The 26,734-nt window shown below is 44.4% G+C and overlaps 1 protein-coding gene and 1 long non-coding RNA gene across 2 annotated transcripts in view; both read left to right on the top strand.

The window, feature by feature from the left end:
* LOC109319784 overlaps positions 1-604 on the top strand; it is a 2,140-nt gene extending 1,536 nt beyond the window's left edge. Inside the window, exon 2 of the long non-coding RNA XR_002103626.1 lies at positions 37-604. This is a non-coding gene — a long non-coding RNA (uncharacterized LOC109319784). The remainder of the gene's footprint in view (positions 1-36) is intronic.
* A 10,128-nt stretch (positions 605-10,732) lies between these two features.
* LIN9 (lin-9 DREAM MuvB core complex component) overlaps positions 10,733-26,734 on the top strand; it is a 77,006-nt gene continuing 61,004 nt past the window's right edge. The window contains exon 1 of the mRNA XM_019549558.1: positions 10,733-10,811. Coding sequence (XP_019405103.1) covers positions 10,733-10,811 — 79 coding nt within the window. The remainder of the gene's footprint in view (positions 10,812-26,734) is intronic.

Here is a 26,734-nt window from a genome sequence, read left to right as displayed (position 1 = left end):
GCTATCTTCTTCCTTAACTTGCTGTTTCTTTCCCAGATACATTGTCTACGATGTTGCTCAGGTAAACCTGAAGTACTTGCTGAAACTGAAATTCAACTACAAGACATCACTCTGGTGAACAATTATATAGAAGCCCTGTTCTCGAGTTATGCCGTAGTTATGCTATAGCGCTGACTTTTGACATGCTTAAGCATTGACTGCCCTTTTCAAGATATCAAAGAACTAAGTTGCAGAAGAAGTTACTAAATTTGAATTGAGTAAATCACTTTAGTGAATTTTTTTTATATATATAAGTGTGTGGCTACACATGGAACTGAATTCGGAAGAGAATGAATATCTGGTTCTGTCTTATGCCACTTCTAGTTTTTCGGTTGTCAAGTGTTTCTTTTAATTCACAGTAGACTAAAAGATCAGGCAGAAGTGTTTTTAGCCAAGCAGAAGTGGGATAGGAGAAAGAAATTACAGATGTTTATAAACATTTGCCCTGTTAAAATGAATCATCACCCTCTTGTTTAAAATATTCTTTTCCAGTTTTGATTTTGAATAAATGTTAAATGTGCATTTATTTTGAGGTAAAAATAAAAGCTAATTTCATACTAACAACTTTATGTTGCAAAACTTTTGAATTGCTATGTTTGTTTCACAGTTGCAGTGTATTATTTTGTGATGCTTTTATGCACAGCATGTGTCTAAATATGGAACACTGAATATTAAAACCTGTGGACACATTTCATTTTAGCATGGAGTGTAAAAACTTGGACTGCCCTTTGAGAATTTTTTTGGTCACTTGAAGTTGATAGTTTAAACCATTTTTCAGGAACCTGAGGCCTAATACAGTAACTGTGTAGAAAAAACACCTGCGCATATTGGTTTTGTTTAGTGGTGACCCCAGGAAATCTCCCTGAAAACTTTCTTGTGTGGTAGGGCAGGTGTAGGTTTTTCTTCTCAACTGAAAACCTAATGATTCAGAGGATAGGTAAGTAGCTATAGCATCATAAGCTACACTCCCTATGACCAGGAAGAAGATGCAAGATCTATCTCCTTGGACTGTTCTGTCTTTGGGTTCTTGTTCAAGGACTGGCAGAGGTTCAATTAATTCTAAAAGTGGTGCCTTTTGTGATGTGGGTATGAGTTCTCTTGAATTCAGAGCAAGACCAGCTCTTTCCACAAGCTCCTCCAGTGTAGTCTGGGATGATTGTTGACCTTCTTAACTTAGTTCTGAAAAACAGGCCCTACTGTTACAGAGTTCCATGAGCCATCTGTTTCCACATTTGTGCTGCCTAAATAGATAATCTTATTTGTGTGACCTGTTCACAAGCTACAGGTTTTGAGCTGAAATGCATCCTTCCAAATCCCTGTTCAAAGCATCTGTTTTGTGTATATCTAACATAGTTCTCATACTCACCGTATGAATGACAAAATGCTTGACTCCATGGCACAATATGGTTCACTCTAAAAGTTGGGGGGATACTTATCGGTTCCACCACAACCACCAGTGCAAATTACAGCAGTTACTGAATAACTCATTTTCAGGGCATAGTTTTTAGTATTTATAATCGGTACTGTATTGTTCATTGGCTTTCTGCTGCTTGCTGCTGTGCTGTTTTGGAACAGTGGTTGTGCTGAGACCATTAAGTGCAGCTTTAAAGAGGTATTTGGCAAAATCAGTGGGCCTGTTTTGTCTCAGTGGGGAAGTGCTCCGCTAAACTATAAAAAATTCCTTCTTAAGAAATGCTGGCAGAGGTAGAGTTTCAGCCTGGATTTGTCCATTGCATTCCAGTCTTTAGATGATAAGTGAAAAGAGTAGATCTTCTTTGTACAGGGTTCTGTCCACCCAGTGTCTTCAAAAGGGGAGTTTCAAAGCTATAGTTGCATCTCTGCTGCAGCTCTCCCTGGGCCTCTTGGAGAAGAGGGGAATGAAAATTATGAGAGGTGACAGAACTGCCAAATTCAGGAAAAAGAAAATGTGGAAATGTTAGAGGCAGAACAGCTTTGTACTGTTAGATTTGGGAGAAAGTGTTACTGAAAAAGAGAAGTAAGCAGTGCAGGTACCAAGGAGGGGAGGTTGAGGGTCTATATGTTGCCTTTGGACCCAGTTGCAGTTGTCACCTGTTTTGAGGGCAAGAGAGACCTAGCAAAGAGTTGAAAGGCTAGATGGCAGAGCTGATTCACTGGTGGGAGGAAAAAGAAATTATGACAACAAAGAAGTGTCCTGTAGCTTTATCCCAGTAGAATTTGAGAAACTGCATTAGACTAAAAAGTGAAATTAGTAAATATTTTCTGAGAGAGGCAAGGATTTCTGCCTTTTCTGGTTGACTTCAGCCAATCCTATCACAAGCTTGAACAAAATGCTTATGTGTATCATGTAGTTCCCAATAGGTCAAATAAAATTAGTTGAGTATTAAAACATTTCTGAAAAATAAGTTTAAATCTGTCTTTGCATGTGTCTGTGACTCGATATCCAAGTTGTTCAATTTGCAAATACCGGTATTTTGTTAACCGCCTTGCCAGTTCAACCTGGGATCAGAATTGTAAGCTTTGTTGTTTTGGTTCTTATTGCTGCTAGTAACCACCATGTCTTGGCCTGATTCTCTCTTTAAGTTCCTTGTGACTCCCAGAGCAGTGTGAAGAGCGTTAACAGTGTCTGCAAACGTAGTTATGCTACCAGAGTTGTATATGAGTGCCTTTGGACATGTGTACACTGCAGTTGAAGATGCGACTTGAGAAATACCCAAGCTAACTTTAATCTAGGAAGTATGTGTAACATATAGCAACAAAGATGCTGCAACACAGGCTTCAGAGAAAAGTGTTCAAGCCTGTTGGAAGGATCCTGCATCTGTACTGGTGTTGCTAACCTTCACAGCCATGTTTCACTGCTGTAATCCGTACTAATTGGATAACATGAATACAGGTGTGTCTACTTTCACTATAGTAACACTTTTTACTTACTGTATAGATCTACCCTTAGACTAAATAAAAACCCTCTGATGCTGCAGATCAAAGCAGAATTTAACTCTCTCCTGTAGTTGTACTTGCTCTGCAGTACAAGCTTAGAGAGAAAGGAAAGCTTTTAGTATGTTTTAAGATTAGATATGAATAAATAGGTACATGCAGCAGACTAGTTGAGTTCAGTGCCTTTTCTGACAACGATACTTGAAAAGAAAGGAGCGTATTTGACAAGATTGATTGATGCATATGATTTGTTCTCCGTCTGGAGGGTGGGAAAACTGTTCATGTAAAGATCTAATCTAATTTCATAATGTATTTGCAGGGGGAATATTGCCAGACAAGTTTCCTGAACTACAGAAGAAGCATTTAAGAATAAATTTAGTGGCGTTGTATCAATTGAGATTGGTGCCCCAGCATATATAGTGCATAGAACAAACACCAATCACTACCTTTTTGAGTTTTTATAATTTAAATGGACAAGGAGAAAAGGAAGAATCATAATCCCTGTTTTACAGAAGTTGAGTGGAGGCATTTAAGTGAAGTGGCTTGTCTGAATTGACATGCAAGTCTGCATCTGAGACAGGAACAGAACCCGAATTACCTCAACAAGTACCTTAACCACAAAATCATTTTTCCCTTTTAAAGCCACTAAACATTGCAGTTTGTGAGCAAAGAGTTTCTTAATTTAGTAACTGCAAAGATAAAGGAAGGGAAACATGGAGCAAAAGAGGAGAACAAGCCAATGTTTGGAAAAAAACCTGTTCATGTGCAGTTTTTAGATCAAAATATGTGCTTTTTTTGTGCTTTCATTTTAGAAGATCTCTGGAACCCTGGGCCATGTCCAGATAAGTGTGGCTGTAGGGTATGTGGTGCACAGACTTGTCTGTAGCACCACGTACGACACATTCAGTTGTCCCCATGGTGTAGAGAAGTTTACCATAAAGAAGTTATTCCTTACATCCAACCTGAAACCATCTTCTAACAGTTTATGTGTACTGCTCCTTGTCCTTCCCTGGGGCATCCTAGGGAATAGTTTTTCCCCCAGCTCCCAATATTCACCTGTTACATACTTATAGGCACCCACCAACTCCCCACTCAGTCATCTCTTCCTCAGGATGAACAGTCCCAGATTCTTTAGTCTTCTCTCATAAGGTTTGTCCTCCAGGCCTGTAATCATTCCTGTGGCCCCTCTCTGGACCTTTTCAAGATTCTCCACATCTTTTTTGAAGTGCGACACCTACAAATGGACACTACTCCAGCTGGGGTCCCACCAGTGCCAAGTAAACAGGAAATATCTCTTCCTTAGCCCTGCTCACAACGCTTTAACTAATTTATCCCAGTATGCTGTTAGCTCTGTTGATTACAGCATCACACTCATGGCTCATGTTCATCTTGTGATCAAGCATAACCCTGAGGTCCCTTTCAGCCATCATGCTGGCCAGGACATCTCCTAATCTATATTCATATCACTAGTTACTTCTCTTAAGAAGGACTTAAGATGGCAACCTGCTTCATCATGTTAAGTGGTATATATTAACACAAAAAATCTGTTACTGAAGTGCTTGTGAAATAGCAAGCTTAAGAGAATGCTGGATCCTACAACGTTAATAACCTTGCACTAACTTTTAATTAGGAAAAAAAAGACGAGTCTGAATTGCTTCAGTATTTGCAAAAAGATGTGTGCAACCTCAGTTAGCTGTCTACAGTAGAGGTCATTCCTAGAAAGAATTTTGTTGGCTAATGCTGTTTTCCATTTTCAATGGCCATGTTTCTGATCTGAAAGAGCTTGCAATCAGATGGAAACATTTTCATTAGAACAGCTGGTTGGTTGAGTGGCTGAACTTGGAGGGACACAGTGGTAAAAACATGAACCTGGTATAATTGAAGACATGAGTTTCATGCAACACTTTCACAGTTGTTAACCACAGTAGGAAGAACGTTAAGTGCATTTAGTGATATGTAGGAGGCTATGGGCTGGGGTTAGATAATTCTCCCTTTGCATTGTCACTAGTTTTAAAACTCGCACAACATTTGCATTCTTTCAAATTGAGCATGTTATATAGTGCTAGGAAAGAGAGGAAGTAAGAGTAGATTACACAGCTACCGCTCTGCAGAGGAAGGCACAGAGGCATTATTACATCCATTGCAGTGTTTATCTGAACCATATTTGAAATAAGGAAGATGGATGGATGTAGCACAAGGCATCTGATTCCTTTACACAGTGTACCACAGGAAACAGTTCAATTTAGGTGTAATATTTTCATAGGTGGAAAAGAAAAGCCTGGGGACAGGTTCTACACACTGTTTAACCAATGCAGTGATGCTGACTGCAATGCAGTAAAACCAGCAGAACAGTGAAATTTGGGCCTTGGACAAATTCTCTTTTTAGCTTCTTTACATGCCTGAAGTACCAACATTTGGTCATCTGAAAACTTGTTGGTGTCAAGAGGGCATTATGGCAGCACAACATATGAGAGCTGGCTTTTCTGTGCCAATCGCTCTGCATAATTTTTGTGGGGGGTGGAGGGGAGAGTTGGCCTGGGTGGAAAGTGAGTGTTGTTGTGACCCAGTGAGACTCAACTTTTGTAGTCCCCAAGCTCCTCTAACTCAGGCCAGGGCTGATTGCCCCCCTCCCCAAAAACTCCACTGGTAAGCTCTACCAGTTCCATGAAGCTCACCTCTGTGGAGGTTGTCTCCTGAAAAAAAAAGCTGCTTGCTTGCACTTGTTGGCAGTGGTGCAATTGCAGTAACTGCTTCACAAAGGAGATACTCTGCCATTTTAATGTTGTTTGTAAAACCCTAGAAGCATTGGTTTGTTTAAAACCATATAATTAGTAGCTTGGGCGCAGCCTTTGAATACTGTTCATCTGAGTGCTGCTCCTACTTGCAAAGCTTGCAAAGAACTTTTTTCCAACTATTTAGTTGGTCTAATAAAAGATATTACATCTTCTGAAAGTACCTTGCCTGCCTAAGTCATTAGATCAACACGGCTACACCAACAATGCTCCTGGTTGTAACATTAGTTGCTGAAAATGACAATCCATTCTCTTCAGGAGCTATCCATTTTCACATTTACCTCCAGCTGCAATTAACCGGGGATGGAGGCACAAAAACCTGTAAAACTGGTCCTGGGATATTAAGTAAACAGAAAGATAATGAACACCTAGAAAACACTAAATCAATCTCTCTCTGCCCATCAGCCACCACGTCACATTTTGGTTTATCTTGATTTTAATCTGTGAAGGATCACAATGGGCCGCAGGCTAAATATTGTATCCACCTGCCAATGACCTCTGAAGAAAGCAATGCTGCTGTTCAGGGTTTTCAGGATCAGGGTCTTGAGTGTGAGTCTCCGGAAGGAAATATGGTTAAATTTGCCTCAGCTCATTCTCTAAATTTAGTGTTGGACCTATTTTCTGTCACCCCAAACTCTCCCTCAATAAGTCATGGTGACTGCAAGACAGAAAAGAATACTGAGAGATTTGTTTAACCAGGTAATTGTGGTTGCTGAACTAAATGGCATAAGTGTTATAGGGTTACTTGGAGACAAAGTATTATAATTAGGATAAAATACTGGAAGGGAACTCCTGGAGAGTTTACTAGTCTACTATAGAAGATGCCACACATAGTCAACTGTTGGAGTCCCCTCCACAAATTTACCAAGTTACATCTTTAAAGTGTGTGTGTGGGGGGGGGTTGCTCATTGGAAGCTGCTCCAAAACCCCTCTACTCTAATTGTTAGGAACCTTCTAATTTCAGCCTAGGTTTATTCATTGCCAATTTATACTCACTTGTTTGTGTTCTGAGATTTTCTGCCTTTGTTCTGCTAGACAAATTGAGCTCTCTTAGTCTCCTCTAGTATGCTCTCCCTTGTCTTTATCATCCTAACACCACTTCTCTGCATCTGTTCTAGTTTGAATTCCTTGTTCTTGAACATGGGTAACCAGAATTGTGTAGAGTATTCTAGACAAAATCTTCCTAGTTCCTTTTACAATGACCCTAATGCTTCCTTACCTCTACTGGAAATAACTTTACTGATCCATTCTAGGTTTGCATTTGTCTTATAGTTGCATCAGATTGACAGGTCATAATATTTTTGTGACAAACTAATACACCCAAGCTTGTCCTCATCAGTTGTTCCCAACTGATGGGTTCCTAGCTTCCAGATGAACTTTGTTCTTAGTCCCAAGTACGTGACCTTGCATTTTGTACTAGTGAATTGTATTTCATTTCTGTTACTCCAATTCTCAAGGTTATTCAGTTCTTTCTGTAAGATATTCTGAGTTCCCCAGGGCTCAGTCCTCAGGCCTGTGCTATTCAACATCTTTATCAGCGACTTGGAGGTAGGCATGGAAAGCACACTGTCCAAATTCGTTGATGACACAAAGATGTGGGGAGAAGTGGGCACTGGAGGGGAGGGACAGAATCCAGATGGATCTAGACAGGTTGCAGAAGTGGGTGGATGAGAATAGGATGGAATTAATTACAAACAAGTGCAAGGTGCTGCATCTAGGGAGAAGGAACCAGCAACACACCTATAGGCTGGGGAACTCCCTTCTTGTCAACACAGTGGCTGAAAGGGATCTTGGAGTCATTGTTGACTCCAGGATGGCCATGAGCCGCCAATGGGAGGAAGCGGTCAGTAAGGCTAACCACACCTTGTCGTGCATCTACAGGTGCATCACAAGCAGGTCCAGGGAGGTGATCCTTCCCCTCTATGCTGCGCTGGTCAGGCCACAGTTGGAGTACTGCATCCAGTTCTGGGCACCGCACTTCAAGAGGGATGTGGGTAGTATTGAGAGGGTCCAGAGGAGGGCCACTTGCATGGTCAGGGGGCAGCAGGCCAGGCCCTATGAAGATAGACTAAGGGTCTGAATCTATTCAGCCTCCACAGGAGAAGACTGAGAAGGGATCTGGTGGCTGTCTATAAACTCACCAGGGGGGACCAGCAGAAAATAGGTGAGGCTCTGTTCCCCTGGGTACCACCTGGGATAACAAGGAATAATGGCCGCAAATTGATTGGGAGCAGGTTCAGGCTTGATATCAGGAGGCATTACTTTATGGTTAGGGCTGCCAGGCTCTGGAATGGGCTCCCAAGGAAGGTGGTGCTCTCCCTTACCTTGGAGGTCTTCAAGAGGAGGTTGGATAGATGTCTCCCTGGGGTATTATGATCCCAGCACTCATTCCTGCCCAGGGCAGGTGGTCAGACTTGATCTGTTTAGGTCCCTTCCGACCCTAGAAACTATGAAACTATGAAACCTACGCTTTGGAGTCACCACACTTTTACTTATATATCTGGATCATTAATTAAAATACAAACAAGATTGGTCCCAAAATTGGTCCTTCAGAAACTCCATTGGTAAACTCCTTTCAGCCTCATATTTTCCTTCTCAGGGTTACCCAGTGTTTTCTTTATCTAGGTCCTTGCCAACCTCATAATTTTTCTCCTAATCCATATTTTCTCCAGCTTCCCTAATAATTTTTCATGCAGTACTGTAGCATTTACTGAAGCACAGACAGAATGAGATCAAATATATTTAATCTGTCTAGAAAATCAGTTATCAAAAAAAAGCTGTCAGGTTAGTTTGACATAACCTATATTTGGCAATCCCATGTTGAATTTTACCCTATTTTCCATTCCCATCCACTTTGGTTGCTCTTTCTCTTAAAATTTGTTTTAAAACTAATAGGAGAGTAGTTGTCCAAATTACACTTTCCATTCAACTATAGGTACCATATTTGCTGTTTTCTAATCAGATGGTACCAGACCCAATTTAGTAGATGTAATCAAAAGTTTTCTACTGGACCTATTATTTAACGGGCTACTTCTTTCAGAATTCTGGGAATTGTCAGGTCTTCTCAGCTTGAATGCATTAAACCAGGGATCAGCAACATTTTGGGTCAGAAAAACCCACAACCTTGTCTTGGAAGATGTTGGCATGCCAGGGGCAGACACTGGATCTGCGAAGGGCCTGATCCTTGTTGTGGCCATGCAGCCCTGGCCCCGGCCCTTTCCCCACCATCTGCCAAGGCATGCGTGTACCTGCCACCAGCAGTGATCCAGGCTGGGGCTCCGCAAAGCCTAATACAGCCACTTGCAGTCTCCTGGCTGCTTACCACAGTCAGTCCGTGCTCTGCAGGCTCCTGCCACCAGCCAGTTTGGGCTGCTTTCAGCAGGTGGTGGGGAGGCTGCAAGCACCTGCACTGGGATCCACAGAGCCCTGGCCCAGCTTGTTGCTGGCAGTGGGTGCATGTGCACTTTGAGGCAGACAGCGGGGAAGGGGCCCGGGGTTCCCTACTACAAGGATCAGGCCCCTTGCGGCTCCCCACTGTCTGCCCTGAGGCTCATGTGCTAAGTAAAATGCCTTTACATGCCACGTTCTACAGTGTGTACCAGGGGTTGCCTACCCTTGCATTATAGTCTTAACTTTTGCTCCTATCTCATTTGAGGTTATTTGCATTTGATGCCTTTGTTCTTGTTATCTATCTTGTCTTTGCCATATTTCAAGGTCATCCTTATTGAAGGAACATTTAACTTTCTTTTGGCCTTTGATTCGTGCACACATTATCCTTAATTTCTGTGCATCCTCATGACCTAGTGGCTCCCTCTAATCTTTCCTTTTTCTCTTTTATGTCACTGAAGAACGTTTTGCTCTTTGTTATATTTGATTCCAGTCGGTCTAATTCTGCTTGACTTGGGCGATTCTCACTTTAGCCCTATGCTTCTACGTCTCCTAGCTTCTCTTTTTCCAGCACTTGTAAGCTTGTCATTTAGTTAGGGCTGAAGTCCCTTCCTACAAGGCCTTTCTGCCACCCTGCTGCTTTGAGACACAGACCCCTGTCAGTTTCACCATCTCAGACTGAAATAATTTCTAGGCTTCCTTTCCACTCAAGCCATTGAGATCCTCAGTGCAACTGACTTGGCTGACTGGTTCCCTTCGTTTATCAGAAGGACAGGCTTGTGAAATGGAAAATCTTTATGACAGATGTACTGGAGCTTTATTCATCACTCTTACTTTTTATTATTTAGTATTATTACTATTAATAGTAGTTATTCTCATTGTTACCAATCTCATCCTAGTAATAATGATCCTTATTTGTTGTTTATGTACTCTGTGTGTGTGTGAAGGTCTTGTGGGGAGGGGGTGTAGGGGTGGGGGGTCTCCTGAGTGTGTGCGTGTAGGGAGTGGGGTCTTGTGGGTGCATGTGTGGAAGGAGCGGGGGTCTCATGGGCATGTGTGTGAGTGAGGGTCTTGTGGGTGCATGTGTGTGTAGAAGTGCGGGTCTTGTGGGTGCGTGTGAATGGGGGGTCTCAGATGTGTGTGTGTAGGAGTGGGCGGGTCTTGTGTGTGTGTATAGGAATGGAGGTGGGGGTCTTGTGTGTGTGTATAGGAATGGAGGTCTCATGGGTGTCTGTATGAGTGGGAGGTCCCATGGGTGTTTGTAGGAGTGGGGGTCTCAGGTGTGCGTGTGTGTAGAAGTGGGGGTCTCGCGGGTGTGGGAGGGAGTGGGGGGGATGTCGTGGGTGTGCGTGTGTACGGAGTGCGGTCTCATGAGTGTGTGTATTGCAGTGGGGGTCTCGCGGGTGTAAGCGCGTGTGGAGCGGACCGGAGCAGAGCAGGGGTGGACCCCACAGCGCGCGACTGACGAGATGCGCCGGTCAGCCCCAAGGCACTGCCCGGGAACTCCACCCTCCCCTGTCCCGCCCTGTCCAGTCCCGCGCGCAGCCGCTCCAGTCAGCTCAGCGCCGCGCGCAGGCCCCGCCCACCACCACCGCCCCACAATGCCCCGCGCCAGGCAGCCTTTGAAAAAGCGGCGCGGCTCGTTCAAGATGGCGGAGCTTGATCAGCTGCCGGATGAGAGTGAGTGCTCGCCCGGGTCCCCCGCCGCTGGGCCTGCCCGCTCCCCTCCGGCCCGGCCTGTCCCCCTCCCCTCCCCCTCCCCTCCCCTCCCCTCCGGCCTGTGTTGTTCCTGTTCTTTTCCGGGTCCCAGCCCGCGGGAGGGGGGGGGGGCCGGGACCTGCTGCCCTGCGGGGCCCTGACAGCGCCCGGCGCGGCGGGGGGCCAGGACCGCAGGTGTCCCCGCCGGGCAGGGATGAGGCAGCGGGGGCTGGGGCTGCTGTGAGCAGGGCTGGACGCGACCTGCTTCCCCCCTCCCCCATGCTACGTTCCTGTGCCCGTCCCTGCCCTGTCTGCACCTGGGGCTTTGGCACCCCTGGGTGCCCAGGGGTCCCTCCCCTGGTGCTGTTGGGTGTCATGCTGCGCTCACCTTGTTTGGGGGGTGATTTGGGGACAAGTCCAGAGGTTCCAACAAGGGATGTGGGGTATTCCTACCTGTGCAGGCTCCCCCAACTCTTTGCTACAGGCAAGTAGCACTGGGGTTTGTCTGCTCTCGGTGGGGAGGGGAAGACTGTAAGCTAAGCTGGCATTTTGCAAAGGGGGACCTTGAGCCTCAAAAGAAAAAAGTTGAGACCCCTTTTCCCCTGCCCCTTAGCCTGTAGAGACATTTTGCCATATAGATGTATAGGTGACCGTGTGTAGAAATTGGTGCAGGCACCACATGCTGACCGGATGCCACTATGGGTGCAGGCCGAGCAAACAAAAATAGACTGGAGGGCAGGTCGGCACCTCCAGGTGGGCAGTGCTGTGTGTGGATGCCGCTGCCAAAAAAGAAGCAGGACTGGAAAGAAAATGACTTTGATTAAGAAATGGCTCAAACTGGTGTTATGCTCTTCCACACTGCCTATGTTTTTGAGGTGTAAGGTTGCAGTGAGCAGCACGTGAAGGATATCAAGAATGTTGCATAAGGATTGTGATGAAAACTTCTCTGCGTCACAAGCAAAAGGCCTGAAGGGAAATGGTGTAATGTCATTGCAAGAAGACCCCAACAGACTTTCCACCTGTCAGATGGGGCTGGACTCTATGATGTCATGAGGTCCCTTCCAGTCCCTCATCTGTGAAGCACCTGGGGAACTGATCCATACATTAAGACCAGCGCAGGGAGGACACAGTGCCCGTAATTCCTTGAACTGCTTTGGCAGATGGGTGGCTCTAAATTAATGGTGACTAGGCAGGAGACAGAGGTCCAACTTTTTTTTTTTTTTACAAACCAGTGAAAACAACTGCTTTAATATTGGTTTGTTTGGGGTTTGTTTGTTTGTTTGGGCTTTTTTTCAAATCACTTCTAGGCATTATGATGCACAAACATTTATATTGGCTTTTAAAGTTTCAGAAATAAACTAGACAAATTCATGGATTACAGATCCATTAAAATCTTAAACAGAAGAGCTGGGGATGTATTCTCTGGCACCTCTAACCCAATGATGGTGGATGCCAGAGCAGGCATGATAGTGAGCGATCACTATAGATGTACACTGTTCGTATGTCCTCCCTCTAAATTGGGGCTGTCCAGCTTCTTATTGGCTGGGGACCATGGCCTCCTGTAACTTCCCTGGCTACAAGTTCCCTTGGCACCGTTGTGACAGACAGCTTCCTGCCCATCACGCTCTACAAGTGGACAGACATCCCCTTGTCCCCAGCCGCTACTGCTTGCACAAGCGGGTAGGTGGCCCCTTGCCCCTAACATCTTTGGGTGCAGGTTCCCCTGCTGTGCATGCTCCCTCAGCATTGAAGGCATGCTGTCAGCCTTGCTCTGAGCCCTGCTGCTCTGAGCCCTGCTGTCCTGCACCCTGGGGCAGCAGGAGGAAGTGAAGGCCAGAGAGGAAGGAGGACTCTGGAGACACTGGCTGCAGTAGCATCCAGAACAGCTAAGGGAACAGTGGACAGGGGGAGCCTAGGGGCTGCAATTTACCCTCCCATGGGCTGCAGGCCACCTATTGGGCAGTCCTGCTCTAAAGCATTTGCTCCTGCTCCTGGTGCTGTCACAGACAGGCCTATTTATTATGCCCAGAGAAACATTAGCATGGGCCCACCAAGGGAACTCAAAGCCTCCCTGAATCAGGGAGGCCAGTAGAGGCAAAGAAATTGATTACTTAGGACAACTAAAGTGGACCATGGACAAGAGTGTGAGTCACAGGTTTATAGTGTGTATTCCAAGGGGGGAACACTGATCAGAGTACACCAGCCAGCACTTGCTGGTCCTCAAACAAGTCCAAGGAGCTAGTGAATGCCAACCAGTGAAACTTGGACCACAACACAGGTGTTCAGGCAGACTGGATTGGTCTGACCCAGTATGACACTGAGTTTCTATGGCACTTAGAATCTGTGATTCACAGATTCTTCATGGGAGGCATGGTGCAACCTCTTGCTGAAGAACTGCTGGGACATTTTTTCTATCTAGTCTTATATAAGAGAGAGAGGGTGATCAGTCATGACCCCAAGGCTGAGAATAATACCATATATAAATCAATTACAAACATCCATGGTAATGCTCTCACTGGCATACGAGGTTCAAGTTCTGGTTGCTCTTATTTGAAAAGATACCAAGGAAGTAAAAATATCTGGAGGGGCAATAAAAGTAATTAGATGCATGGAAAAATTAATACGAGGAGAAATCTTAAATGAATAGAATTGTTCAACTAACAGAGATGAAACCTATGATGGGACATGATAGAGGTATATATGAACAAAAGGATAGGGTAGAGGAGGTCAGCCCTGTTTCTAAAGGGAGCCAGTCAAAGTAGAGGATACCATACTCAGACAGAAAATGCAGCATCTGCAGATATGCATCCCATACATGGGCACATTCCTGTATATGTGCAAGTTCCCACAAAGATGTACCTAACATGTTCATCTTCGTGCATTCACAGAATACAGAGCCAACATCTGAAAGAGGCTCTTGCCCAGTACACCAGTATTCACCAAAAATGCCTGTATGCTTAATATGCATCTGTGGGTTGCATACATTTTCTTGCAGATGTCCACACAGACTACATACACACATGCACTAACTTTCAGAAACAAGCTTTTGGTTTAATATGTGCAAAGATGTACACACAAGCCAATTGCCACATGATGAATATTTCTACATGTATAGTACAATATAAACATTACATTTGTACCCACCCCTTCATGGACATACAGCCATATATGGATAAGAACACAGAAAGTATTCTGTAAACCAGTGTTACCAATCAGCGTATCTTGATCCACTGGTAGATCTCAGAGCCTCTTGGAGTTGATCCAAGGCTGGGGTGGGGGGCTGAGTGCCCACGTGCACTCATGCATGTGCCCCAGCCCAGCAAGCTAATCCATAGGGGAGGGGAGGGGAGGGGAGGGAAGGGGTGGGTGCTAGATCGAGGCCCCCTGTGGTGAGGGACGGTGCTGCAGAGGCAGGAGCAGGGGTAAGTTGAGTGGGTTCCAGGTCAGGTGGGACTTACTAGCTGTGGAGGCATGCCACCAAATAACTTTTTCTCCTTCTGCCTCGATCTGCCCCACTTCCCTCCCCACAGACTTACTTGCTGGGGGGACGGGGTGACATCGCATGGTAGATTTTGGGTTGCTTTTAAATGCCAGAGGTGATCTTCTACTTAAAATAGTTGGAGACCACTGCTGTAAACATGTATCACTTCATGTGCAAATGGATTTTTTTCCATTTATTTTATTAATACTGGAGGCATGGTGATTATATTGATAACTGTTTTTTTTGTATTCACTGGTGATTTGGTGTGGAATTGATGTGCAAAGGAAGGAAGGAGGGGCTACAGTGTCTAGGAAAATAAGTTTGTGTAGCAGCTTTTTATGAACCAAGATGAAATTTTTAGAGAAAAATAAGTCCACCCATTTGTTGTTTCTTATGGGTGCTTAGGAATAGTACATTTTACTGTCCTTGAAATCAGTTGCATTTTTATTTATTGTATAGATCTTCATACTTTTATGTGGCAATTTAGCTCTTGTTCATTTCCTTCCCTTCCAGCAGCTCTTTCCCTAAAAGGAGAAAGGTTCCTGCTTGACTACCATGGTCAGCAGCCTACAACACTGTTATTTTGTGTATACAAATTCCAGTAGTTTTGCATAGATAGCATTTATGGAGAATTCTGTAACTAAAACTACACATATGCGAAACCAAATCTACTGCATTTAGTAACAATAATCTTAAATGCATACTGTGGTATAAACTCTAGTGGGAGGGACCTGGCTAGGTGAAGGTGGATGAAAAAATGTGTAAATAAACCAAATACTTCTAATGTCTGCTTTTTCCCAGAAAATCTGGAGTTAATCTCCCCTTGGACATAGCAAGGTTCTTTCGGCAGATGTGATATTATCTTCCTAAAGAACTTTGCCTACCTATAGCCTTAGACCAACATGGCTACAACCAACAACCTTGTCTCTCCTCTGACAGTTGTTTATATTTCCATAGGCTTCATTGCCTTTTTTTGAGCAAGACCATGAACTTTAGCCTTAGAAAGCGGTGTGGGAAGAACAGCTGAATATCCTGTGCACCCTGTCAGATTAACAAAAAGGTTGAGTAAAATCACCGCAGTGTTTGGAAGTAACCCAGCTGTCTAACTTGAGACAATTCAGTCATATCTACTAGACTGCAGTGCCTTTTGACTGTATGAGCTTTGATTATCCCAATTACAATTCCTATAAGTCACAGGTCCTCTCTGACCATTGAGAATAGAATCCAGATTCCTGATCAGTAATAAATATTTAACTGCTGATTGGTAAACTGTTGTGTAACCTGCAAGAAAATGTCTGTCAGTATTCTGTTCAGCAGCTGGTCCAGAAAGGGGCTAACCATCCTTCATTTAGTCAAAGTTTTAAAGTTGAGTTGGGAATATAAAGGTTGAGGAGTTCAGACTCTGCTACAGACAGAATGGCTGTATGGGATTTGAACAGTAAGAAGATGTATAAGAGAGTTTGTATGTTAAAAACCATGGTACTCTAAATCAGAGAATAAGTCATCAGAGCATATCTTACATTTCAATCACTTGTGAGAACTTGTGCAACTCATCGGTGAGGTGTATTATGCCTCTTCTCTGTGTTCGTTCTGTGACAGTTCTTGACCTGAAAGTCTGGCTGTTTAACACAAGCTGTAGTGACTTGTTCTTTTACCTCTTAAGCATCAATTCAGCCTCTGATGCCAACCTAGATGGTGTCTATCATACATCAGCCAGTGTGAAACCTGAGCTTTGGTTCCTCTGGATTCTCCATCTCTGTTCATTTGGAAGGGAAGCTGCTTCTGGCTCTCCCAGTTATCAAAAGTTCAGGAGAGACTGCAAGCACATAGTGAGTGATAGACTTCTTCAGAGATCCACTCCTGCTGACCAGTTCTGTTGCTGCTGCCAAATATGGCAAGCAGGTCTTGAAACTTCCTTTCTGCGTATCTACAGTTTTATGTCTACTAATTTACTAAAGCCCTCACAGCCTTTCTCACCCTTCAGGAAGTCTGCCAGAGCTCAGTAACCTACAGCCAGATCCAGCCTGCAAAGGGTTTGGATCTGGCCCAGAACAGCAAGGGTTGGGGCTGGGGTGGGAAGACACAGGAGAAATATCAGCAGCACGGACACCGGAGCATTCCTGTGCACTGCTTTGCCTTTTCCCCTTCCCTTCCCGCTCTCTTCCTCTGCTTACCTTTACCACTGAAATTTCCTCCCCTGCAAGGCTGTGGCATGTAAATCTGTAGTACTTTGTGGCAGTGATGAGCAGAGACTGCAAGATCCATGCACAAGAGAGAGCGGGCTATCAGCTGTCCTCATTGGCACCTGAGTTGCAAGCACTGGCCTGCTGGCTGTAAAGTTTGCCAACCTCTGGCTTATGCAGTAGAGTTTCTCTCATTTCCAGGCTCATACAGTTCCTGATTTCCCTGATCCTTGGGAGCTGTCCAGTGAGGTATGCAAAGTCTTTATAAAAAGCAGTGAAACTACTATTTTCACTGAAAGTTAAAATGCCATCGGGGACACTCATAATGTTAAACATGATAAGATATAATGTTAAGTAATGAGAATTTTGTATTTCTCATCCTGTTCATGTTGTTTGTGTTATCAGTAACATTTCAAATATTTCATTTTTATTTCCAGCAAATATCAAAAACTAATATATACTATGTTTTCATCTATTTTGCACTCTAACTCAGAATCTAATAAGCAAGGTCAGACTCTGGTATCTGGCTGGAACATGCCACTCTTGCACATTCCATGCATCTGGAAAATTAATCTGCTTTAACTTTGCTGAGATTGTCATTGATGTTTTGCATTGGAGTACAAGTTTAATGCACTTGGGTAATAAAAGATGTGAAGTATTGGGGTTATAGGTATTATGAACGTGGCAAGGAATACAGGAGACTTCCTTAACCTTTTGTTTCTGTGCTTTTCAAGTTTTGATGCATTGAGTATATTCTGATTCAGATTTAACTGTCACTAAATATAGTTTGTGTTAATATAATATTAGAAGTGAAGAGGAAGTGTTTTAGACAGTGTTGGAACCAGGACTTGCTATATTACTTTGAGAAATAATTTTGAAGTTTAAATGACTTACCCAGCCTGTAAAATAGAGGATTTACCTAAAAATATTATTGGCAGTTGTTAAAGCAATGTGTAATATCAGGTACTGACACCTGTAGGATTTAGGATTCCATATCTTCAGTCTGGTGTATAGCTCATTAGTTCATGTGGATTTTCAGAAATGCATTCTCAGTCAGCTTTTCAGACATTTTGCCTAGGATGGCAAGATGGACTTAAATTCTACCACAAGATTCCTGGGGTTTGCAACACACTAGAAACTGCATCAACTTAATTTGTGATGGAAACCTTAAAATGAGCTTTAGAAATGATTACAGTACAGTAACAGTTGATAAATTGAATTTTTTATATACTGTCCAGGGGTATAGGTTGTAGCTGTGTTGATCTAAGGACATAGGCAGACAAGGTTCTTTGTGTAAATGTGATATCTTTTATTAGACCAACTCAAATAGTTGGAAAAATTCTTAGCATGCTTTTGGGTTTAAAAACCCTTCATCAGGCTGAGGAAGCATCTGTACTTGGTATGCGCTCTTCCTGGATGGAACAAAGTTGGTGTGCTCTTCCATCCAGAAAGAGCACACACCAAATGCAAATGCTTCCTCAGCCTGACCAAGGGTTTTTAAACCCAAAAGCATGCTAAGAAGAATTTTTCCAACTATTTGAGTTGGTCTAATAAAAGATATCACATTTACCCAAAGAACCTTGTCTGCCTATATACTGGCCATACATTTCAGTGTTTGATATACCAGTGTTTTACTGTGACACTACACAAATGCTCTAGCCATTGAATGCCACTCACTAGTCAAGGGGGCATTTAGGATTCCTGACCTGGAGAGAGAGGGACAGCTTGGAATTGTAGAAGAAACAAACGGGGTGTGTATTTAAGTGAAGTAGTAAATATCGATGCACTCATTTTTCTAAAATGTAATATGCCATTTAAATGAACAGGACCTTACACCTCTGATTTCTGTCAGTTTGTGTCAGTCAAGGGGGCTAGAAATCTTTTAAAGAAAACTTATGGCGCACAGATCTGGGAGAAGAGGATTATATAGCAAATCATGCAGTAGAACAGGGGTGGGCAATTATTTTGGGCGGAGGGCCCAGTTTTGGCAGGCTGTTGAGGGCCACATGGGTAGCCCTGCCCCCTGACAGGTGCCCCTCCCCTGGTCACCATCTTGGGACCAGCATCCTAATGTCTTGGGACCAATGTCCCAGGGCCGGCACAGGCTGGCAGGGGTCCGTGGAGCTGGGCTGGGCTGGGCTGCACCAGCAGGGAGGGGAGAGCTGACTCGGTTCCATAGAGCCCCTGCCAGCTGGGACCCTGTACTCCTGCCACCCTGCTCTGGGCCCTGCCAGCACTGGCCCCAGGACACTGGTGCAGACCCTGTGCTCCCACTGGTTCCCCACCCGCTCACACCCAGTGCCCCCCAGCACAGGCGGGGGTCAGCGCACAGCCGCAAACTCCTGCTTACCAGCAGGGAAGAAGCTAGGGCTGAGCATGGGGAAAAGTGGCCCCTTGCCTGCCCCATGGCCAGCACCCCGCGCTGCAGGCGCTTGTGGCCCGTGCGGGGCTGTCTGGAGCCGGCACAGGCAGCCTTATACAGGCTGCAGGTGGCTGCAGCATGGGGCGCTGGCCATGGGGTGGGTGAGGGGCTGCTTTTCCCTGCCCTCAGCACCAGCTTGTAACCTGCCCTGCTGCCAGCTTGGCAGTGGGGCCAGGTTACAAGCTGGTGCTGAGTGCGTTGAGGGGGGGAAGCAGTCTCTCTCAGCCCCATGGCCGGCACCCCATACTGGAGCCACTTGCAGCCTGCCTGGGGCTGCCTGTGCCTGCTCTGGACAGCCCTGCATGGGCTGCAAGTGCCTGCAGCGCAGGACACCAGGCATGGGGCTTTTCTCCACACAGGGAAGGAACCCAGGGAAAAACAGCATGGGGAGGAAGCAGCTCCTTCCACGCCCCCCGCATGGGGCTGTCCGGAGTGGACACAGGCAGCCCCATGCGGACTGCAAGCAGCTGCAGCGCAGGGCACCAGGCGTGGGCAGGGAGGGGTCGCTTCCCCTCCCCCCACACTCCTTCCTTGCCTGGGGTCATCCCCCACCCTTACCTGAGCTTCCTGCCCAGAAACCTCCAGGTGGGAGGCAGGGCCAGGCAAGCTCACTGTTGTTGGATCCTGCCGGGCTTCCCCTGGGTCCTACTGCCCTTGGATCCTGTCATTTTTGACAAGAACCAAGGGCAGAGAGATAATAATTTTCTACATTTTTTAGGGGCCTCATGGGCTGTATTTTGCCCACCCTGCAGTACAAGATGACTGAATACTGAGAACCCTGATTATACTTCCTTTAAAAGCCTTGATCTGTAGCAGTAAAAGCATTTCAGATATTAGTCACTGGATTTATATATTTTGGAGACTGTACTATACAAAATATGCCTGGTGCCTAGGAGTTAGTGTTCCAAATTTAGGAAATGAAAGCATTTTCTTTTTAATTAATTCCACCTGTCTGTCTTACCCTACTAGCACTAGCAGTGTAATTTGTAGAGTACCATTCTGTAACGTTATTGTAAATAGGATGCTCTTCCATTACCAGGGTCCTTGGAGTGCTGTTGCAATCTTTTGATTGCTATGTAAGTCCATTAAAAAAAGCAACCATTTTATTCTGTTGTGAAGTATGGGTCATTGCTGCCAAAGAGAGAGGAGATACAGAAATAGATAATGTTTTGCAATACACAGCTGCCAAAATGTGTGGCATATTTGTATGATGTCAAGTAAGCGTTTTGCCCTTAAAAATATATATTTATTAAATCTTAGGTAGGAAGGCATTTAACATGCTCACATGGTATTATTTGTATTGGCTAGTTTATAACCAAAACTTGACTTAGTTTACTTGGATTGAGAATGTCCTCCACCATTCTAAATGCACTTGATCAACCAGTCCTCTATCAGATAATTTTAAAGGCTACTCTTTTTGAACCACCCAGGCTAAACTTATGTTTATGCTCTTGTTGTACAGACTTCTGACTTTGAGTAGAAGCTGCAAAGCTGCAGAGTTGGGACCAGTTCTGATGGCATTACTGTAAACACTGATGCATAAGCCAGGAAGTAGTATTGTCATTTTGCTTATTCACAGTGATCTTCCTTCTTATTAAATGTGTTTGCATGACAGTCTTAGTCATCCTCCTGTATAGATACATTCCTAGGAACAACATTATAGGTTCTTCACCTCCCCTTCTGTCTTCTCTCACTAAAGCGGTTGAGACACTGGGAGGAAAGTTCAGTTTCCTAGCGTATCACTCATGATATTCCCACTAAATGAAAAAACTGTTATAGATACTATTAATGTTGGTGACTTGAAGAAGTCGCCTGCATTAGCATTTATCATAAGTAGCTAAAGCTAAACAGAGACTACCTAGCTACAGGTCACTGACCAGTCATGAAATTGTAAAACTTTTAGCTTCTACCAATAGCACAGGTAAAGGTATATATATATTTTTTCATATTTCACCTAATTACATTATCCATAGTTTTGTATTCTTTATAGACTGCAGTTTACAGGACAGCTAGATCACCTCACCTGTGTACCTGCCACATTTCTTAAGTGTTTATAGCTGCATTCTGAGAAAATATGATCATCCAGTCTCTGTTGTCTGACCAGGACGGGACCTTAGAACATGCCTAGGATGCCAGCTCAAGAACACTTGGAGCAGTTCACTTCTGGAGAGTGTAGTGCAAGAGCAGGCATTTATTTTGGGCGGAGGACCGCTGACTAATTTTGGCAAGCCATCAAGGGCCGCATAATAGGCAGCCAGGGGCATATAAGTATTAATTTGCTAAATTTTTTAGGGGCCCCCGTGGGCCGGATAGAATGGCCTGGCAGGCTGCATCCGGCTTCCGGGCCACATTTTGCCCACCCCTGGCATAGTGCAATAAAGATCCGTGAGAAGAACTAGCCAAATTGGTTGCACTGGCACACTAAGGTGTCCCATCTGTGACCAATGAGAAACCAGGGAAAAAAAAAACACACTTAACAAGTTACAAAAGAACAAGACTCTAAGGCCCATGATAAGTGAAATGCTGAACCATTCTGGCAAACTGATAGAAGTTTACAAACAAAAAGCCATCTGCCATCAAACTGATGCCTGGGGAGCCAGCTTTGTGCCCAAAAGGTTATCTAACAATTCTCCCAGCTATATAGTTGGTCCAGTAAAAGATATATCACTGAAAAAGTCTTTGTCTGTTGTATATTTCCTGGTATATCACAGCTACAACAATGCTCTAATCTACAGAAAAAAATACAGTAATTCTTAATTGCTGACAACCCCTATGTTATCATTTATATTGGAAGCTTTTTAGACTTAAGCCTTTTTAAGTTCTCTTACCTCTGAAGCAGTGACAGTTCTGTCAGCATCTAGCCTTCCTTGATATTACCTCTTCCTCTGGAATGAGCTGGGTTTGGCAGAGGCCACAGACCACTCCCATCAGTTTAGGCTTGCCCCCAGAATAATTAACCACACCATCTTTAGGGCCAAACCTATTGTTGATAACACCACAACTTTTACATGAGTTTGTAATCAGTGCCAAAATCATCTTTGATCAGCACTGGATTTAATATGGGAAAGGCTTTGTGTCCTGTTGTCAGATTGAAGCAGCTTCCTAAGTTGATGCATGTGTGTGTGCAAGCACACATCAGATTTTACTAAAATAGTAAAAATTAAAAGTCTTTTTTAAAAATAACACTTTTAAAAGGTTAAAGTCTTTTTTCAACTTACTATTACAAATAATAGAGGGTTTAAAATATTTTGTTTCACTCCAAACTGTTTTGTTTTAAGAAGCACTTGTTTGTATTCCTGTCTAAAATAAGTGTAAGACCAGCTGTGGAGATGGATTAATATAAACTTCAGCCTGCACTAGTTTGTTTCATGTTGGTACAAGCCAAAGAGTACCAAAGCTACCCATGCTCCATGGTTCCTTGTTCACATCTCATTGAGACACCGTATAAGGGCTCTCCTTGGCTGACAGCAAAAGCCAGAAACTGAATTTTGATGTCGCATGAGATATCAGAAGGCACCAAAATTGGAGTTAACAGAGCTGTCTCTGGGTCTTGTGCTGAATGTAGGAACTGTCATACTAAATCAGGCTGTCTACTCGGGCATCCTCTCTTTCATCATGGCCAATGCCAAAGCATTACCAAGAAAACGTGAAAATCCTCATAGGGCATTTTACTCTATAACAACCACTAAGAGAGTGTTTCCTCCTATTCTGTCCGTTGGTATTTGGTTTATGACTCAAAGCATGAAAGTTAGCATCCATTAATGAAAAAAATATTATCATATGGCATGTGACTGTGGGTGTTCTCCTCATCTCCACTAATCCCTTTTGGACTCCTCCCAAGCTCTGGGCCTCAATGGCTTGGATTTATTTTTCTCACATATTTTGTTATGGTCTGTTTTGTATGTGGGGTTTGTTGTTGTTGCTGCTAAAGTATTTTATCTGGCTTGAACTGTTTTTTTTGTTTCAGTTTCATTATGTGTCCATTCTTTGATTCCTGTGTTAGTGGAGGGGGGAGGAGAAAGGAGTGCCACGTTTACCTGTTCTGTGCTACTCATTTTTTTATATTCATATCACATCCACTTCCCCCCCCACACTCCCAAATTAAATAGCTTCAGTATCATTGCATAGAAATTTTTTCACACATCTAATAGATCCCTTCTGTTTCTGCTTTTCTCTCTCTTTTTTATTTCTCTTTTTGGGATAGTGGTCGGAACTAAGCACACCTTTGGTTAAGTTTACATAATGTGCGCCATATATTTTAAGAATGTGCCGTTTCACTTATATACATCCTGTAATGTTTTCTGTTTCAACTATTGCAGTGCAGTGGCTAATTTTATATATTTTTGTTAGCAACTTGGTCACCACATTATTGGGTTTCTTTAGACTTCTTGGATGATTACCTGCCAGTCTAATGAGTCTCTTTTTAATGCAATTGAAAGCCAGTTTTGACAAACTTTAAACATTTTTCTCTGGTACTATCCTATTTCTTCTTCTTCTCCATTTCATCTCTTTCCTGTCCTAGAATAATTCTCCATTGGGCCTGCCTATTCCATTTTTTAATTCATTTCTGCAACTACTATACATGAAACTATGAATGTGTTCTGAAATCAGGGCTTGCCAATTCGTGGCCCATGGACCACATGGAACTTCCAGAGGGATAATTTGTGACCCCCTGGGTTCCCACCCAGATGTCGTTCCCCTCCAGCAGCCAGGCCTTTTAAGCTTCCCCCCGCCCCTCCGGCTTCTGCTTCCTGTCCATACCTCAGGGGACAGTATGGTGTGGCAAACCTGCAGTGCCATGGAGCCTGCGACCCAAGGAGCTGAAGGTGAGGCCAGGGTGCCCATGCATGCACACCAACCCTGTGAAGACAAAAGTATGTGCTTTCATCTGGAAAAAAAAAAAAAAAAAGAAGAAGCAGCCAGCCACCAGCTCAGCCTGACATGGTCTGTCCAGGACTCCACTATCCTACTGTCCAAACCCAGTTTGGAGTCTCTCTCACATAAAGAACACATCATGAAGGCAAAAGTAAAGGTGCACACTCGTAACAACATTTTATATAAACTCACCAACTTGAAAATGGGGAGCTAGCCCCTCAATCATCTGAGCCACTGTTTTGACTCTCAGCTTCTCTTCTACCTAGTGTGCATGCCCTGTATGGGAGAGTCCCATAGATGCTAAATGTCTTGACCCCAGTCTGAATTCTAGCTGTCGATGCATCACGGGATGTCTAAAGCCTACCAGCCTAAACAGTGTGTACCTGCTGGCCAGCATTGCTCTGCCTGGCATCAGAAGAGCAGCGGCCAGCAGGATAAAACGATTGAGACAAAGTGAATATATGAGACACCGACTGTACGACCATCCTGCAATGCACAGACATCTGAAGTTACACAGGAGTTGCCTCACCAGAACCCAACCTATCAATGCTACAGCCAAGGAGACATGACTGCAGGTGTGAAATGAGAGGCTGAAAAAAATACCTGACAGCAAAAAATGGACATTTCAGTGGCCTAGTGATTGCCACCAGGGGCTGATGAACCATGGCAAAGGTAGCAATGCCTTAGCTGCCTACATACTAGAGTTGGATGCTCCAAGGAACTAGTGAAGTGGGGCTATACCACTGATTCAACCACCTGTGACTGCAGCACAGAGCCTCAGGCTATGCAACAGCTGCTGCAATGCCCTCTGCTTGAAGGCACATGTAACAATGCAAAATCTTGCAAAATAAAATAAGTGAGCAAAAGCAGGGTAACAAAATAGTCAGAAGTGGTGCAGAGGCACAAAAAGAAAAATGTAAGGGGTTACTTGTACCTGCAGTATCCTGGGTATGTATTGTGGGGGGCACTCATGCAGCCAGGGGGAATAGTGGATCACTGATGCAGCCTGTGGCACGTAGTCTCTGCTGTCTTGTGAGGCATGTGGCCCCCAGCTGTTTAGAAGTTCCCTGCTCTAAAATGAAGGGACCCCCCCCTCCCGGAAAATAAGATAGAGTTGTATTTGTTCTTATAGTTTACTCCCAAACAGGTCTGTGTTGCATATTTTAATGTATGGACAGAAGGGAAATTTATACTGAAAAGAAATGTCCTAGTATTGTAGGAGGTTTTCAACCATTGTTTACATTCGGTTGTTCTTTCACATTCCTAGATTAGTTTTGCCCATGTACAGTTGCCTGACACTTTCTACTGTAAGAACCTGGTTTAAGTTGCTTAAAACTTTGCCAAATATTAAGCATTTGGACTCAGTTTTTCTATAGTGGGTGCTTGTCTTAAGTCTTTTTTAAGAAAAGGTTCAGCAAAAATCATTCAGCCGTGTCTGAGAATCAGGTTAGGAAAGTGCATTGTTTTGTCACTGGCAAAACCACAGAAAAAAAAAAAAAACCGTAGCCACTTAATTGGAAAACTCTAGTGCCTCCATGCTTTGGAGCAATAATGCGACATTTGGAAGGGATATGACCCTGGAGAAAGGAAAGTAGAATGTTCTGTAGGTGCTGAGCACACTGCTCCTTCCACAGCATTTGGCACCAATCACTCTGAGCATTCTCCACATTAAGGATTAATCAGACTCTTTTTTGCAAATGCTCAGCTGGTGAAGGCAACTGTAGCACCATACACAAAAATTAAGGCTGGAGAACTGACTCCTGTGCTCTCTGTACACTTCCTAGTAGTGTATCTACACAAGACGCTGATTGCGCAGTAGTCTCACACTATTGCGCAGTAGTGTCGTGAGCAGTCTCAGGCTGCTGTGTAGTTAACATCACAGAAAAGTTGTTCAGCAGCGCTGCTGCACAGTTACTCAGGTCGGTGCTGCTGCGTAGTAGCTCTTGTTTATACAAGTACTAAATGACTGCACAGTAACAACTACGCAATCACATCTTCTGTAAATGCAGCCAGTAGCAGTCAGGCAGTGTGGAGGAGTAGAGGGAAGCAGCCCGATTCATATGTACCCACCCATTTTGCTTTCTGCATCTTCTAGCAGAGGGTACACAAGACAAATCTTTTACAGCTACCAGTCATTCCATGATCTCATGTGGTAAAGGTCTGCGATTATAGATGCAGCCTTGCATCTAATTTGAATGGTTAATACAGTTCTGTAATGTGGGGTGTCACAGAGTGGGTGCAGGGGGGGCCATGATCCCGCTGGCACCCCCTACCGTGTCAACTTAGGTGATCCAACACCCTCTTATCCTTGCCCGCCATGTCTTTGATGGTAATTGGTTCAATTAGGGAGGCTGCCTTTATCTCCTAATACACGGTGTAAGTTGAACTACCCCTGCTCCGTATGGGGTGCCTTGGTGCACCCCCACCTTAAGAGCTAATGCATGCCTCCAAACCTCCCCTCTAGCATGCCCCAAGCCTCACAGCTATTCCCAGACATTATCAAGCCCTTACACTTTAGCGCCCTACCTGGCGCCCCCGAGCTGGTTTCACCACCAGCGCCCCCTGTCTGGGGCCTATGCCGTGCCTCTCACGCTCGTTGCCCTTCTTTGGGTTCGTCTGCCCGAGGGGAGCCAACACCGCCCTCAGGGTTGGGGTCTCTGCCCCTATACACCGCGCCTCACTGGTGCAAACAGCTGTGCCCCACTGGCACCAGGAACCCCCAGATTATTGGGGAGCTCCCATGAGGCCTCCTCACACCCCTACAGCCTTACCCGGTCCTCCGGTTTAACCATAACTCAACCATGAGCCAAACGGCTGCAACACAAACATAAGAAGCTTCCTGGCTTGTAACACAAAGCCTGCACTCACTTGGCTCTTTATCATACCCCTTCTAGGGTTCTCTCCCTACCCCATGTCATCATTGCAGCTGGTCAGAGTGGTCAGG

The sequence above is a fragment of the Crocodylus porosus genome, unplaced genomic scaffold, assembly GCF_001723895.1.
Source record: "Crocodylus porosus isolate Cpor-Errol unplaced genomic scaffold, CroPor_comp1, whole genome shotgun sequence".
Lineage (NCBI taxonomy): Eukaryota > Metazoa > Chordata > Crocodylia > Crocodylidae > Crocodylus > Crocodylus porosus.
This window is presented reverse-complemented; position numbering and strand designations above follow the sequence as displayed.